This window comes from Equus caballus, chromosome 3 (assembly GCF_041296265.1).
Source record: "Equus caballus isolate H_3958 breed thoroughbred chromosome 3, TB-T2T, whole genome shotgun sequence".
Taxonomy (NCBI): Eukaryota; Metazoa; Chordata; class Mammalia; order Perissodactyla; family Equidae; genus Equus; species Equus caballus.
Genome location: NC_091686.1, coordinates 58509626 through 58526742, shown reverse-complemented (window position 1 = coordinate 58526742; position 17117 = coordinate 58509626). Strand labels below are relative to the sequence as shown.

General features: G+C 36.0%; 1 protein-coding gene across 16 annotated transcripts in view; it reads right to left on the bottom strand.

Moving 5' to 3' along the window:
* The window catches only part of WDFY3 (WD repeat and FYVE domain containing 3), a 251256-nt gene that overhangs the window by 36682 nt on the left and 197457 nt on the right, over positions 1-17117 (bottom strand). For 13 of the 16 annotated variants that reach the window (XM_070262308.1, XM_070262304.1, XM_070262309.1 and 10 more), the window contains 8 exons: positions 13928-13981; positions 11445-11613; positions 8923-9086; positions 6221-6369; positions 4988-5108; positions 4357-4442; positions 2719-2799; positions 157-211 (listed from right to left, as the gene is read on the bottom strand). In XM_070262308.1, the coding sequence (XP_070118409.1) occupies positions 157-211; positions 2719-2799; positions 4357-4442; positions 4988-5108; positions 6221-6369; positions 8923-9086; positions 11445-11613; positions 13928-13981 (879 nt within the window). The remainder of the gene's footprint in view (positions 1-156; positions 212-2718; positions 2800-4356; positions 4443-4987; positions 5109-6220; positions 6370-8922; positions 9087-11444; positions 11614-13927; positions 13982-17117) is intronic. The other 3 variants (XM_070262306.1, XM_070262310.1, XM_070262312.1) reach the window with 1 other exon arrangement.

Here is a 17117-nt window from a genome sequence, read left to right as displayed (position 1 = left end):
ACAGTTTCTTTTTTACAGATTTCAGAACAAAAGATTTTTTCCTAAAAATAACAAAAATAAAACATTTTTTTCTATGGTATATATTTTACAGATTATTAAAGTGCTTTTAACTGTATGACTTATATCATCTAACTACAAATTATGAAGGTAGCTTACCTCCCATCTCTGAGTTACAGACTTCTCTCCAACCAAAGTGCTAAGCAACCCAGATCTAAAAACAACAGATATTTAATTAAGTATATAGTAGACAATATGATTTTAGATCTGAGTAACTATAAAGTTGAAAATTTTAAGTCATCTGGTCCAGGAATTTTTCAAACTATGGAGGACCTATTGGTGGGTCATGGAATCAGTTTAGTGGGTTGCAATCAGCATTTTGAAACATGAAATGATATAGAACTGAACTGAAGGAAACAGAGAACACCGGAAGGCATCACATATAGTAAGGGGAAAGAATTTTCAGTGAATTTTGTTTCAGTATTTGTATTCAGTATTTTGTATTCAGTTTGTGTGTCCTGGGATGCCATGTAGTATACGTTTTTCACTGTGGGTTAGGCCAAAAGACTTTGGAAAACACTGATCTAGTCCAATCTTCTACCTTTTACAATAATTCCTATGTAAACGGATTTAAAAATATTAAATTGGAATAACTGAAATAGTATACAATATTTTGTACATAGTAGGCAAACAGCACATTTCCTAAAAGATATGTTGAAAAAGTGAATGAAAATATGACTGCATTATGACAAGAAAGTCATTGCTGTTTAGGTCTTTTAAAATTACGGAAGTTTTTTGGATAGCAGACTTTCCTAGAATGCTAAAAACCCTTCTTAAGGTTTAAAAGCTTTATAATGTCGATAATTAATAGTTTGAAGACTGTGAATTGGTCACTGAACCAGTAGGAAAGCACTTAACTGTCTATTTTATTGTCTGAAAGGAAGTTAATAGATCTGTAAACCTTAGTTCATAAACATATTCAGCTCGATAGTTCAGAGACTACTGTCCACTTGTGGATAAATTCTTGCCATCAGGCAAAGTGAATGGACAGGATTTCTCCCTGGAGAAAGAGCTATGATCCCTCCTCGACTTTATAAGAAAGGGAACAACTGAAAAGACGATTCAAGTTGGAAATGAATTTCTGCTTCTTGCCTTTGAGTTTTAGAAGTTCTTTAAGAACCGCCAACTCAGCAGAGAAAGAAGCAGGAACAACGATACAGCAAGTTGAAGATCATCTAGGCGGGTAGAAGTACTAGCAATTTGCTTACTAACAGAAGAAAGGCTGGATATGCTCTAAGGGAGCCTCGCGCTTCCTGTAACACCACCACAAAGGAGCAGGAACAGAACACGCTTGTGAGGTTAACAGAAGCATACATTTATCATTTTATTTCCCAAACCTCAGCTAAAGAAAAACAGGGGCAACAAATTAAAGAGAATTTAATATATTTAGACGCACGCACACTGGACAAATTACAGAATCCCCGGTAAAGTTTTAAGTCATTTTCTTGTATTCTGTAATAATTAATTTGTAGCCCAAAAGCACTGCTTCTTTTCCAACGCATGATAAAGGGCTACCAGGTTCTGAGTGACTGTGAATGCAGCTGGGTATGTGGATTCCCGCAACAGCTACAATGACTTCCTAAGATTAAAAGCAGCCGAAAAGAGCACAAAGGAACCACTGACAGGTTTGAACACATGAAAACAGAAGTTTAAACGTCAAAAAACAAAATTAAGAGAACTGGGCAATTTACAACAAACATGACAAGCAAAGGAGTAATATATTATTATAGAAAAATCCCATACAAATTGATAATAAGAACTCAAAGGAGATGTTACTAGACTTATTGTGCTGGTCATTTCACAAATATTGAATCATTATATTGCATACCTGAAATTAATATATTGTTATAGACAACTGTATCTCAAAAAAAATCAAACTACCACCACCAACAACAAAAAAGAACTCAGGGGAAAAATGGGCAAAAGTTATGAATAATTCACAAATGATGATTTTAAATGACTAACAAACATATACAGTACGCAAGATTACTACTAATAAAAGAAATGCACATTTAAAAACTGAGAAAGCATTTTACAAAATTGGTAAAAATAAAAAAAGTAAATAAAAAAATTGGCAAGCATCTATGGAGACAAGCAAATTTATCCACTAATGGTGGAATCTAAACGTGTATAATTTTTAGGAAAATCAATTTGGTTTTGTGTATCAAGAGCCTTAAAATTCATACCCTTTATTTTACTAAAGGGATGTTATCCTAAAAAAATGAAGAATCACATGTGCATTATTATAACGAGGAAACCTGATAAAGAAGAAACATGCAAAAATAAGTGGTCATGCTTTATATATATGATGGATAGGTAGTAAATAAAAATAATGTTTCTGAAGAACTTTTTGAAAGTACAGGGAAATATTTACATATAACACTGAATGGAAGATGTCGAATAAAAATTTGCATTTGTAGTACGAACGCAATTATGTGCATGGGAATAGATGTGTGCTTCAAACACCAGAGGGAACTGATCAAAATGTAAGGGCTGATTTGACATGAGTGATTATGCATACATTTTCTTTTTTCTTCCTAGTTTTCATATTTAAAACCACCATTGTAGGGAAACACTCATTAAAAATACCAAATAATACTGCCCAGATGGAAACTTTCCTAATTTCTCTATTAAACTCTAATGTACACAAAGCAAACCTACCCCTGCTCCACACTTGTGTTCGGTCGTTGCCCAGACACAGACTCTGAACTGTCAGTCAGAGATGGCACCACAGCCAAAAACCTGAAAAATTTAAAAATAGCGGAAAATTGGAAATGAAGTCTCAGTCAGGATAGAATGGGAGCCTAGGAAAGATGATTCATTTAAATCGTAATTGTTGCGTTTACCTCTCCATTACCCAGTAAATGGCAGCAAAGGGAATACACTAATTAGAATACTCTGTTACAGAACAGGGCAGAATGAAGACTTCTAAAGCCAAATATAAAGGTCCACAGCAAAATCTATCATTTTGGATTTTTACATATGCTGCCACATTACCAGAAGAAAAATCCCTGCAAGCCTCATTCACAGGAATGGAGTCAACCTAATGAAATCCTGAAGAGTGATGAGCAGCTAACTATTCACGTGACAGCAAGTAATGATGAGAGTTAAACAAATGCTGGGACAGAGACATCACTAAGCAAATAAAGATACATACAAGATAAGAAGCTTTATGTGACACAAAGTTTTTTCAGAGTTGCTCAAAATGTCAACAAATTTTTTTAAAGGAGAAAGAAGTTACGGGAAAATTCTTGGGATGAATGTGCACCTTAACTTGGCATATACAAGGACATTTCTCAGAGAAAGAAAAACTCATCGCCTTTTAGCAACTTCTAGTTATGAAGAGCAAGTAATTTCCTAGCAGTGAAAACAGTATCACCTTTAGAAATTAGTAAGATCGCTAACTAAAATTTCAGTCATTTTACTTAGCGCTTCCCGTATGTGACACGAGTTCTGGATTAGCAATCAACACCCACAAGCCCCGTGTTTGAAGAACCACCCGCATTCCCACGTGCTCAGACATAATGTTCCTGTACTGCAGTGAAGAGCAATGCTCTGGGTATAGTCATTCCCCGTGGAGGGATTTAAAAGACAAAACTTCTCCTCATAGAGGGATTGCCAGATCTAGCCCACTCTTCACAGAATGAGAGCAGCTCTCTCAGATCTACGATCAGTTCATCAAAGCCTTATTATTCACATATTCAACAGAAATATCTTTAAGCACCATGGATATACACTGCTTTTCTTTTAAAATTTTAAAAATAGCTTCCTCAAAATGAAGTATGGTTAGATTAGATTAACTGCTTTATTTGTCTAGGCTACTTTTTCAAGGATGAAGTTATCCAACTTGTCTTCTTCCAACGCCAGACAGAGCTCGTGTGAATATAATTTCTAGGGGCACCCAGTCTCTGCATTCAATAGCAAAGCAGTCTTTGTCTTGTCTCTTTTGGGTAAATATGAAAGAGCCTATTTCGGACTACAAGTGTTATTTTTTAAGCTACAATTTCATGATCCTTTTACATTTAGCGACATAGGACTTAGTGATAAAAGTAGCTTTTGATGATATCTACTATAAATTACCAGAAGGTAAAATGGTATTTCACAACAAAATAGTATAATTTTAAAAGCTACTTAGAAGAATCATGTTTCCAGAGGCTGGCAAAAATGACACTGATATTTTCTTCAAAGGAGTTAATTCACTGATCTAAATTCCAGATTTTTAAAAGATAGCTGAACTGGTCCTGCTCCCTCCCATCTCTTCCCATGACAGCATTATAAAGTGTTCCTAAGAACCAATACCTTTGATAGACTTTATTTCTAATTCCTTTCTGAAAAGCAAGGAGGTAATTCCGTCCATCTCCAGAGAAAACTTCCACAGCAATAGGCTGAAATGATCGGAGAGAAAAACACAAATAAGGTGATCTATTAACTTTTCCACTATGAATTTCTACAATGTTGAAGATGTTAACTTGTTGACAGAAGAACATTTTTAGAGTCAGGAATTCCTAACAGATTAAATTACAAAATAAACAGAGCCAACTTGTTCTGAACTTATTCCTAAAACATTAAATAATAGAATAATTATAAAATAAAGTAATTATAAAATTATAATTTTTTAAAAGTTATAGTAAGGATGTAATTTTTATACTAAAAAACAATCATATTGTTGATTTGCATGGCTTTAGGGAAAGATGGACAGATAAACATATCACTCAAGTTTTAGGTTGTGTTTAAAAAAGAGAGATGCATTGAAGAGAGTTATGCATCCATGTGACGTGAATTTGTCTATCATATGACCAAATCTAAGGCATATTCTAAGGAATGGTGTGGATCCTATAGAGGGTTTTCATGGCATGTATCGGTTTTAAAATAACACGTCCCCTGAACAAAGGAACATGATGAAATGTTTAGCGCTATTAAGTCAACCGACCTGCAGGAGATACCTCCTTTTATGGACCTCCTTGATATCTTCATAGGCAAAGATGCTGCATGTCCTCTTGAGTTGACTGGGGCCTTGCCTGGCTCCTCTAGGGATAATCGGCTCATGCATACTGTAGGCAGCCAAGAGAAATGAGATAAAAACATAGAAAGGGATAAATTCACTGTTCAAAAAAGGGTGTGTGATTTTCAACATATGTATAGGAGCAGGGAACAATATTCAGTTCAAAAAAATATGTTTAAGAGACTAATTTGTCAGCTACTCGTCATACAAGGAACCCCCGTTGATGAATACGATTTTAAGGATCCCATTATTGCTATCAGGGCCAACTCATCTATCAGGAACAGCTGGTACAGCGCCTATGCCTATGTACTTTTAGGGGTCCAAGGAAATGTTTTAATTTCTTTTAAAACCAGAAATATTGAACTTTTAGGTAAAAGAAAATGTTTTAATGTACAATATGAATATATTTATCCTTAAACGAACACAGTCACAAAACAATTTTTAATGTTTTTATATGGAGGAAGGGGCCCACGAAAGTCATAATGTGGCCCTGACTGTTGCTGAAAGTAACTATTTGTATTATCTCCTAGGAATGAACTGCAGAGACCATGTCTTTATTCAACAGTGTTAGGTGTTCAAAATGTTAAAGGAAGAGAAGAGCATGCTGATTTTCTAAGCTAAGGCAAATTTTTATCTTCCTTTTAGCTCTGTCCGTCTTCTGAGTTTTCCATTACCCACTATCACTTCCATCACAGCACCAGCAGAAGAGGGAGACGGATAAAACTCTGTCCGCGAACTCCTGTCTGTGCTGTCACAGTGCTTCTAGGGTACTCAGAGGACACGGATGCTCTTTCATTTGTTAGACTATTGTACAGCTACCTGCATTTTCTCTACACCTGTGTTTGCACTGAAACTTAAAAAAAAAGAGAATAATTTGTAAATGCAGAATAAGTTTATAAATATATAGATTATACTATGTGGAATTTGCTGTCTAATGCTATTAATGCACAGCAATAAATTCTACTTAGTTTTCACTTTGATAAGGCAAAGTTTTTCTGTATTACCTTGAAAGAACTATTTACCCTTGTGAATATTTAATTACAGACACACAAACTGAGGGATAACATTATGTAAAACACAATTTTTGGATTAAAAAAACTATGTACAAATATTGTTTTCTAAAGATAGCTATACTTTGTGTCTCTTCATTCATTTACTTACTTTGGAGGTAAAGTTTCAATATCTCTTATTTCCCTGGTTGCTGTCATTGTAAATCCATCAATCACATAAAAATGTTCTTTACCAAAAAGCAGCAGCCCCTCACTGGTATCTAGGCCCTGGACTCGAGCACAGCGGTACATGTGTTGGATCTACAGAGAAAACCAGAAACATTCATTGATATAGTTTCAAAAAAAATTTCAGATAATTTCCTTTTTGATATAACTGAAACAAAATGTTTTTAAAGATGGGTTTAATGGGCAAAGAGAATTTTACCAAGACATCACATGGTTATGGCATCCTCTGAGCTAAGTACATTAAACCTGAGTTTAAAATGTACTAACAAGAATCAGCTAAGAGTGCAGGTTGATTTGCAGTTGACTTCAGTAAAAGGAAACAACCATTTACTCATATCCATCCACCGCCATCCATCTATCTATCCATCCATCCAATCCATTTCTCCCAATATTCAGAGTACCCACTATGTGCCAGGCACATAGGTACCAGGTTCCCCAAGAGATGAACAAGTTGGATAAGGAGGGAGACAGACACAACAAACTTGGCAGGAAAGGGAACTGAGGCATACATGTGAGGAGATTCGGACTGTGCCCTTTGTGAGGCAAGATGATACGGAGTGAAAAAGGTCTGCAGAGTCTGACGATCCTGAGAGAATTCTTAGTTCTGCCACTTACTTGTAGATTTAGCCAAGTTTCTTAATTTCCCTGGGCCTCTGTGTCTTCATTTGTAAATTTCAAGTATACATGAGCTTACTGTGAGAGTTAGTGAGATTATGTACAAAGTCACGTTAGGAATTGGTGGCTGTCTTTTCCACATAGCTCATTTTTCTCTTTTTCCATAATAACTCCTGGAACTGGAACTGGGGAATTTGTCCCTATTCTCTCCTCACCTGGGTCCTGCTGGCCTGGCAGACTGTTGTGCCATTGTAAAAAGCCAAACTTGGCAGAAGTTGTATTTTCCTCATAGGAGGAAGCATTTGCTATATTTCTCAATGTCAGTATTGTTTTCTTTCCAACAGCCAGATCTGTTCTTAGTAAGAATTCCTTCTTGCTTAAACTTAGTTCAACATGAGTCAAGGAAAAGAAATCAGCCACTAAATCAGAGTCAAACAAATGTTGATTTGAACACACTTCCTGCAGTCTTTGAACTTAAAGAAATTAGAGCAAAAACTGTACTCAAGAGATTAAGAGTTTAAAAAAACGACAGCATTATAAAATAGATTTTCTAAAATACACAAATGTTAAGTCAATTTTCATGGCCATATTTGAACTACTTCAATAATAAAAATGTAGAATGTTACAGGAAAAATACTGATGTACTTTTGCAATAACTCTGTTGCAGTGTAATATACATACAGAAAAATGTTTATTTCATAAGTGCATAGCTCGATGAATTTTCAAATGCTAAAAATATTATGCAACTGACATCCAGATCAAGAAAGAGAACATTCCCAAGACCCCAGAAGCCTCTCTTGTGCCTCCTTCAGACCTAATGTACCTTTATAGTTACATGATTTTTTCTTTTTAAATTTTCATTCAAGATTTATTAGGCCATACATTCAAAGAGAAATTTTTCAATCATACTCTAATTTCTGGTTACTACTTCTTAGTGGGTAAGGTTTCAAGGGTTATAATAAGATCTAATATAACAACCTAAAAGAACATTCTTTAAAAAGGTGATACTTATTACACATTGATTCATTCATTCCTCTATCCTTTTATTTACTTAACCAATCACTCCTTCATTCAAAGGTTTATTGAGTGTCTATAAGGTGATTGGGGCTGTGTAAGGCAATGGGGTAGGAATAAGAAACAGTGACTGCCTATGGGAGCTCCCTGTCTAGGGGAAGAGATGGACACAGGAGCAAATAATCATGACATGATAAAACACAGCGATATATACAAGGCATTCCAAAAGCACAGAGCCGGCGATGGCAAGACAGGCTAGGAAAGCTTCCTGCATTTGAGTATTAGACATCCAGATAAATGAGGCTGTATGAAATGGGAGTTACTAGGATAGAGGTTATGCAAGTGATGGAGAGAGAGGTATTCTGGCAGAAAACACAATGAGTAAAGCGCAGAGTAAAGAATATCATCATGGATGTAGTGAACTGCAAGACATACAATGCTGCAGGGGACTCAGGCTAAAAGGCAGAGGCAGCAAAGTGAACCTGGAGAATTCAGCAGGATGTAGAGGCTGAGGGAGAAATAGGAAGGGAAGGCAAAGTGGTCTTCTGTGAATGCAGGAAAGTGGGAGTGAACTACCAGGCTGGTGGGGATGGTACAGATTGGCTGAGGCTGCTTGTAGATGGTTACTGGAATTACTCAGGTATGGAAAAAAAATACAAGGCCAGATTACTGAATGGGTTGTGCACATGGGTTTGAAATAGAGAATTATGGCAAGCACTGTAGTCTAACAAAGGGTATGGAGGAAGACAGTGAACTAGATCTCAACTGTTAATATTGTATCTGGTGAGACTTTATGCCGTTTAGTGTGTTCAGATTGGTCAGAAAATCCTGAAGATGAGAGAAGTACAGTACTAAACCCAAAAGACCACTAAACACCGTTATTTCATTAAAGAAGGTAAAATATTTATCTTCTGCCACCAGATAAATACTCTACCAACTAGTCATAAACTGGAAACCAGTTACTTAAACCCAACGCTAACTGTTCAAGAAGCACAGTACCTTTTCTCCTTCCTCTAACAGGCGCAGGAGCGTGGCATTGTCCGTTTTCTCCTCCTCTTCTATGGAGCTGCCCTCAGCAATCTGGTCTTGCAGCTGCTCCTGGTTCTCCTCATCTCCTCCATCAGGTGCAGATCGAGACCGTTTTAGAGGAGGCTTGACCAGACCTATGGGATAGTAACCAAGAGGGCCATGTGACCTTGTGGGGGCCATCTGGGGAGCGTTGAGTCTCACTTCCATTTTGAGATTTCCTCCTATCCATTTCTAATCTGAGATAACTCCGGAAGGTATGGGGAGGCAGCACAGTTCAGTTCAACACAGGCTCTGCAGCTAAACAGTTGTGTGACCTTGGAGAATTATTTGCCCTCTCTGGACCTCAATTTTCTCATCTATAAAACAGGGACAAGAATACTATCTATTTTAGAGGATAGCTGGAGGAGTAAATGAGGTAAAGTGCTTAGCATCATGCTTCATAAATAGTAAATTCTAAATAAGTTTCAGATGACGATGACAGAGATACCATTAGCATAATTAATGGTAAGGATGGTCTTGCTTATGGACAGGTGTCATTAGACGATACCATGAATAAATGGTCAGTCAATCACTATCAGAAAGAAAAATGAAGACAGCAAGATATAAACACGATTACAAGAGATCCCACTTGGAAGGCCCTTGAGGACTCTTTCAAGACTCATGCCACAAATGGCAGTATGGTCATTCCTACATGAATGAATTTTATCAAATCATCAGATCATAAAGAATAAGAATAGAATTCTTTATAATACAGGGACAGATCATTTAATTTGTAGATTAAAGAAACATTTTATTGCCTACATTTTGATAACCTTATTAATAATCACAGGAGATGACATTAAAATCAATTGATGAGAACTCAAAGCATGAGAAGGACTCAAAATACACTCTAAATCCCATATTTAATTCAATTAATATTCTTTCGTTGTACCAAAACGGTCATGTTACACCTACCAATGAGAGTTGCTCTAAGAAATTTGGAAAAGCATTAGTCAGCCTGTTAGAACCTTATCCTTTGAACAGGAGTTATGAGAGGCTCTGCTCTGCCTTGGGAAAAGCTTTACTTTCACATGTGGAAGAGTATAACACGCAAGCAAGAGAGATCCAGTCCTGCTGAGAACACTCACAAGACGGAAAAGCTTAGAGCTGCATTATTTTTAATTTGATGAATCAAACCTCCAACTCTATGTCTAGCATAACATCTTGTATATCATAGTAGTGACGAAAGTTTTTGTGGTTTTAGCTCAATTAGAGATGAGGAAAATGAGGCCGAGAAGTTAAGTGCCAATGACTCAAACACAAGTCATCTGACTAACCGTGAATTAGATCTTGGCTTATACCCAGCAAATATAGCTCTGGATCCACCTCAGTAACTTTGCTGATGCCATGTCAAGACAATTAGAAGGTTGAAAACTCTGTTCACTACTAGAAGTTTCAGGGATTCTATGAAAATGTTAGATCAATTACAAAATGTTTAGTAAGTCATAGTCATCATGAGAGAGACTAGGTGTATTATAATAACAGGAAAAACGAATCACAATTTTCAATGGTATTTTTTGTTGACATGGTCATATACTATTAGCGTTTTAATCAATGGGATCTGAAACTGATTTTTAATTTACAGTTCTTAATTTACATTCTAGGGCTTTACTTATAGAATGTGCAAAGACTTGAATTTATGGTGAAGCAGAGGCTTAAAAAAGTTAAAATAATGGGTTGATTTACTTATTTGATATTGATTGAATCCCCATTTTGTAAAAACTATAAAGGGAGAAGAAAATCTCTGCTTCTGAGAAACTTGCAATTTACAAAACCTAAAGCACTGCAAAATCACTGAACTTGCTAAAAGAGATACAAAGTGCTATCGGTGCACAGAAGAGTTGGAAAAGGGTTCAGAGAAGGATGATTTGATATTTGACCCGTGTCCTTAAGACTGGGCAGGGTTTGTTAAGGTCCAGATCATGGAGAAGACGTAGGAAGGCAGCAGAGGGCACACACATGTAAAAGCACAAAATCACAAAGTCCATGGCCATTTTAGCCTAATTCATCATCTTATGTATGTCTTACTAACTTCATAGTATACATCTGGAATAATTTGTCTTAGCTAGCTCACAGGAAGAAAGAGCATTATTTCTTACCGTTGGCTAACTTGCACTAATGACACATTTAGTAGTTGTTGCGATTTTATAAATATTTATTTAGTTATCAAGGTGTTAACATAAAATATCAGCTGCCACCGAGAATTCTGCCAAATACAGTAAAAAAAAAATTATCAAGCCAATGGGCACATTGCATTCATCTGTCGGCAACAAAGAAGAGCCAGACTCTTCAGTTCTGATACAAAAGTCAATCTTTAAGAAGGGTGAGATGGTAAAATATATGTGGATACTTGGTTGGCCCTATGGTTTACAGTTGCTCATATTTTCATATAAATTCAAATATAAGGAATGCTCCAAAATGATTTTTAATTAAAATCAATGAGGAAGGCTGACCTTTGACTTTAGCGATAGTGTCTTCACCATGCTCTGGTTCTTGCTGAGTAGCTTCGCCTTCTGAACTCTCTACAATGGCATCTTGGACAATGGCTGGATTGCCAGAGGCTAGTCGCATGTAGTATTCTTTACTGTCATAACTTATGGCTCTTCTGTATCGAGCAGGTTTCTAAGAAATAACAAAAGAAAAGGACTCAGATAACTGTCTTTAAGAATTAAAAATATAAGCTTTCTGAGGGAAGGTAAGGTGTCAAGACTATGTGTTACCATTTTTTAGGGATTTTTAATAGACTGTGTTTATACCCAGTGAATCCACAGATTTCCGGGTTAAGTTTCTCTATTTTTAAATTCCATTAATTTTTAAAAGATATATAAAACAATATTAGCATTTTTATTCTTCCCAAAATAGAAACAAATCATCTCTAGTCAAATGATGTCTTCACGTTAGTAGGTAAAGGCCTTACTGCTGTATCAGAAAACCTCCCCATACAGTAGAATGAAGAGAACATCCAGGGCTGGAGGGCATCAAGTTGCAAGGAGATGTCCTGGAACTATGAGGAACCTAGAACTTGGAGGAACCTGGAACTTTGCTTCCACCTCAAGTAAAGTAGATAGGTCAGGCCTAAAGGGCCACCCATTTAGTTGGAACCAATCTGTGTGATTGTTTGCTTCAGATACTTGGAGGCAGAAACTCAGAAGTGCCCTGTTCTTTCGCATATTCCCAAGTTACACTGGAATGCTGGAATGGCCCAAACCTTCCAAGAATCCTGACCCACATGGAATCAATCAGCTTCAGGCGAGATGGCATTCTCTGGTTGGCCTGCCACTATGATCTGGTATCTCCAACCTGCTAAAACATTCTCGTTGTTTGTTGTATACAAGAATGTGATCCATAAACTAACTAGTTTGCTAACTAAATGAGCATATCAAGAGCATATATCAGTCCATTTTGAAGAATAAATTAATTACCTAGGAACATTAAAAAGATTTAATTCTTTTGGCACATGATACCAGAGCATTTCTTTTTCAGAATAATTTGTATTTATCCTAAAAACAGGTTCTCCAAGTGACCTAAACTTTCGTTTCTTAAAACCATAAGACAATGAAAATTAAGGTCTAAAGTTTCCCACAAAAATGTAAAACCAGAAGGAAAAGCTTATATGTATAAAGGTTCCTCCATTTGAATTAGACCCAGACTTTGAATCAACAATTAAGAAAAAGATGGAATTTGAAATATACTTTAAAACCTTCCCTTTCTAAACATTATTTTATTTTCCTTTCCTGTGAATGAGCTTATCTAATTAAAAATATTCTATCGGCCTACTCTTCAAATTCAAGTAGTCAATATATATTGTCTACCACAATACTTATTTCAAGCAACACTTTTAAAAAAAATATGATTGCCAACTAAAGTGGAAAACAAGTGTCCAATTTGTTGGAACATTTAGACTAAAATATTGAACCAATTTTTGAGACAAAAAGATACTTAACTAAAGCCAAATTGTCCTTCTTATACTTTCAGGTTAACGTCAGGGAATAAAGAGAGCTGCAAGCTAACTGAGGAATGATATGCAACAAATGGAAACTGAAATATATTGCATAACATAGCAAAGTACTAAAATGATGTAAAATCATCACAATTACAGAAGGATCAATCTGATGAGCAAACTAATAAGAACACTGCAATATTTTTGAAATGAAAGAAAGGTAGTCAACTTTATACTATAACAATTCTTCTATATGAGGTCTAACTATTATCTTCAGCTCAAAACTGTTCATTTGTAAAAAGATGAAAGCATAGTTAGTGATGGGCAAGACAATGAATTAATAGATATGGGACAACATCTACCTAGCTACCGACTTCATATACAGATTTAAACTTGGAATTATAAATATTTTCCCCTAAATATTTTGAGGTACATTTCTGTGTTCTAAAGCACCACATTATTTATTCAATTATGTACTGAATCTTTCTAGAAAAAGAAAACAATTATAAGTTTTCAAACTAAGATAAACCAAATTGTATTTTAAAAAGTGATCATACACTCAATTTCCCTTAGTTCCTTCTGATTGAAAAAATAATTTTAAAAGAGGATACCCTGGCATTTTCAAAATCCCCACTGTTTAGTATCTAGAAGAATGAAATGAGTGAAAAAAAAAAAGGTTGAAGGCGTCAGGCTGCCCATTACTAACATGCGTCAGAACTTGTTAGTAGATGGCGAAGCAATCCACATTTCACGGTGAGAGCAGTGAGTGCCCAGCCTGTTAGTGAGCAGCACACAGACCCCAGAAAGCTAATTAGAACAAAGCCAATAAAGACCAGAACATCTCTCAGCATGAATGAAGCCAACTTTTCAACTCTAAGGAACTTACAGGAAGAATAAATTGAAAGTCAATCTTTTAAGTTAGTCTAGTCTACCATGCATTAAAAAAAAAACAAACTGCAAGTATTTTGCATTCTTTTACGGTAATTTGTGTTTTACCTTTTGAGGAATGATATCATCGGGTGTCTCAGGCTGTTTACTTGGGATCTCAGACTGAAAACAGGGTATTAAGTATAGACACATCAGAAAAAAAAACATAAAGAACAACACAAAAACAAAATTTTCTAGATGATTGTATGAAATAAGAAAGATGGACTCACTCAAAGAAAATTAATATGACATCCTAAGCTGCTTGAAATAACTACTTAGCATTGTGTGATTATTTCTCAGTTATCGAAAGTAGTTTTAAAGTAAAACAAATACACTAAAATTCCCAAGGCAACTGAACAGGACGAACTTAAAAACCACACAGACAAAACTTCAGCATAGGCTGCCGCTGTGATGGGTGATTTATAGGCAACTCTTTCTATGGTTTTAAAACGGAAAAACTGGATAACAGAAGCTAATCTAGCTATTATCTTCCACCTACTTTTCACTGTGCTTATCCTCAGACCCGTTTTATAACAGGAGCCCCTGATTTACAGTATTATCTATAATACCCCATAGCACAGAAATCACTAAGTGCTTGTTAGTGAAGAAAACATCCTCCCATAAAAGCACAAGGACCCACCTCCTTCACTGCCTTCACAGCCACAACCCGAGAAAGGCTGAGAGCAGAAGGCAGACCAGAGCATCAGCCTCCAAACCAAAAGTTTTTGTAAAGAATAGCTTTTAAAGAATTAGGTGGTTGCTTTATATTTTATTCTCAGAATAAAATCTCAATGAACAAGGCAACTTCTGATAAGCTGCAGAGTGTGTCTCATACGTGTAAACACACAGATAGCTACAGACAGACAATACCGCACCCAAGAACTACTTCTAGTTTTTCTTCTTTTGCACAGTTTGTGTCTAGAGATGACTGCCAGTACCCTTCTCTACAGTAAACACGAGCAGGCAAAATGTTTTCACAAACATTTGCTTCCCTTGGCAGAACAGACACTGGACTATTGGGCACACTTGCAAACACTTCACACGGCTTTAGAAAACCCTGTCTCTTTCTAAGCAAACTTCGAAAAGTATACCTTGTATTGAAGAATAATCTTTAAAATATACTCCCATACTCTCCATCTTGGTAAGGGTTTGAGTTACGTGAGTGTGTACTATCCATCTGTTAAAATGCACTGAATGTATGCTTAAGATTTATGTATTTCAATGTATGTAAAATTTATGGTAATAAAAAATTATAAATATTGAACTCTATTGATTGATATGCATGTGGAAGTGTTTAGGGGTGGAGGGTACTGATTCTGCAACTCATACAAAAACAAGATAGATGGCAGGATAGACATGTGAAACACCAACAGCAAAATGGACCAATTACTATGGTCAAACCCAACTTGGATGTCCACCACACATATAACCCCAAGCAGAATGCGGGCAGGGACTCACATGCGCACTCTTGCATTTTCCCCACAGCAGATGGTACAGTGCTGGTTTAATACATATTGCCTACTGATCCACTGACTGAGGTTCTCATTTTTACTCAAAGGCACAGCATGCAATAGCAAAGATACATATTATACCAATAATTTTAATATTATCATAGCTCTTTTATTAAAAAATTTTATAACAATTGCTATTATATTATGTCGACATAGAAATCTAAATTTTTCAAATTCAGAATTTCTAGAAATAATTTTATAGGCCTTTTATTTCTAATTTTTTTTATAATGCTGGCAATGGAATTTCCTGAATGAGTTGCTTAGTTTCTATGAGTCCTGTGACGTCTCTATATGATATAAAAACATTACCCCCCAAGGAAAATCACTGTCCAGAAAGGATAAAGTATCTTCATGTGACAATACAAAATTTTCCACATATACCTAATTTTTCTCAGGATATTATTATTACTGTTGTTTTTATTGAAATAATTTTAGTTGATAAACTTTCAAAGTTTTTATGTCTATGGCAAATAAAACACTCAAATATGCCCTGTATTCTATAAACAAACATCTAAGTTAAAAATCAAGAAATAAAGTTAAAAACTTATAATAATAGATATGCTATTTTTTATACAGTATGGAATATTATCAAGGTTTAAAAAATAAAACTTTAATGACTAAAGAAATAATCACTTGATTCACTTCTAACATCAAAGATTTAAAACAAGAAAATAACTTTTTAATCACCATTGTATTCTTTCAGCTTAAGCAACAGGACTGAAAACTTGAATGTTACTTAGAAATAATAATTATTCTTAATAAATAAGGCAAAAGATCAAATCATTTGCCTTTGCTCCAGGTAAACCCTGTTTTACCTATGAAGAGTCTTCAAAAGCAATTTTTAGGTTGGCGTATACCTGTTATATGGCAAAAAGTACTGACTATATATATACATTTTTTTTTTTGAGGAAGATTAGCCCTGAACTAACATCTACCACCAATCCTCCTCTTTTTTCTGAGGAAGACTGGCCCTGAGCTAACATCCATGCCCATCTTCCTCTATTTTTATATGTGTGACGCCTGCCACAGCATGGCGAGCCAAGCGGTGCTAGGTCCACACCCGGGATCCAAACTGGCAAACCGTGGGCCACCGAAGCTGAACGTGTGAACGTAACCACTGTGTCACGAGGCTGGCCCCAGTATTGACTATATTTGATGAACATGGATGTGGGGGGCAACACACTTACGGGCGGTAAAAAGCAGGAAATGATTGCTCTCTAACTCTGGGAGGCAGGAGTTAATGCAGTTCAAGGCAGAGGTGGATTTTCTACAAAGTCAATGAAGCTCAAACTCCAACAGTGCTCACTCCCCATGGGCTCCTTTGAAAACCCTGGAAGAGGGGCCCTAGTAATTTTATATTCATAATTTTGTACTCTTTTTCTCAGAGAACCCTCCTCCAAGTTGTATAAACTTCAGGTCCCACAAAATTTGGCTCTAGCCCTTTTTAGTGGAAAAATTTCAGAATTAGGAAAACTCTGTAGAATGATGAACAGGAAGCAATGGATAAAATCTATTAGGAAGAGAGAGCGCTGGTGATCCATTCACTCAAGATTTATTAAGTTCTAGGTACTCTGTTAGCATGAAAGAGAAAAAACCTAATACATGGCTTCTGGCTGGAAGAAATTCATTGTCTATAGAAAAGGTCACAAAACTGCCACCCACTGGAATCTTTTCTTTTTCAAAAGTGATTCAACTTCTGAGGAACTGTCAACCTACGCTTTTTCACTCCGCTACTCAGTAGCTGTGAC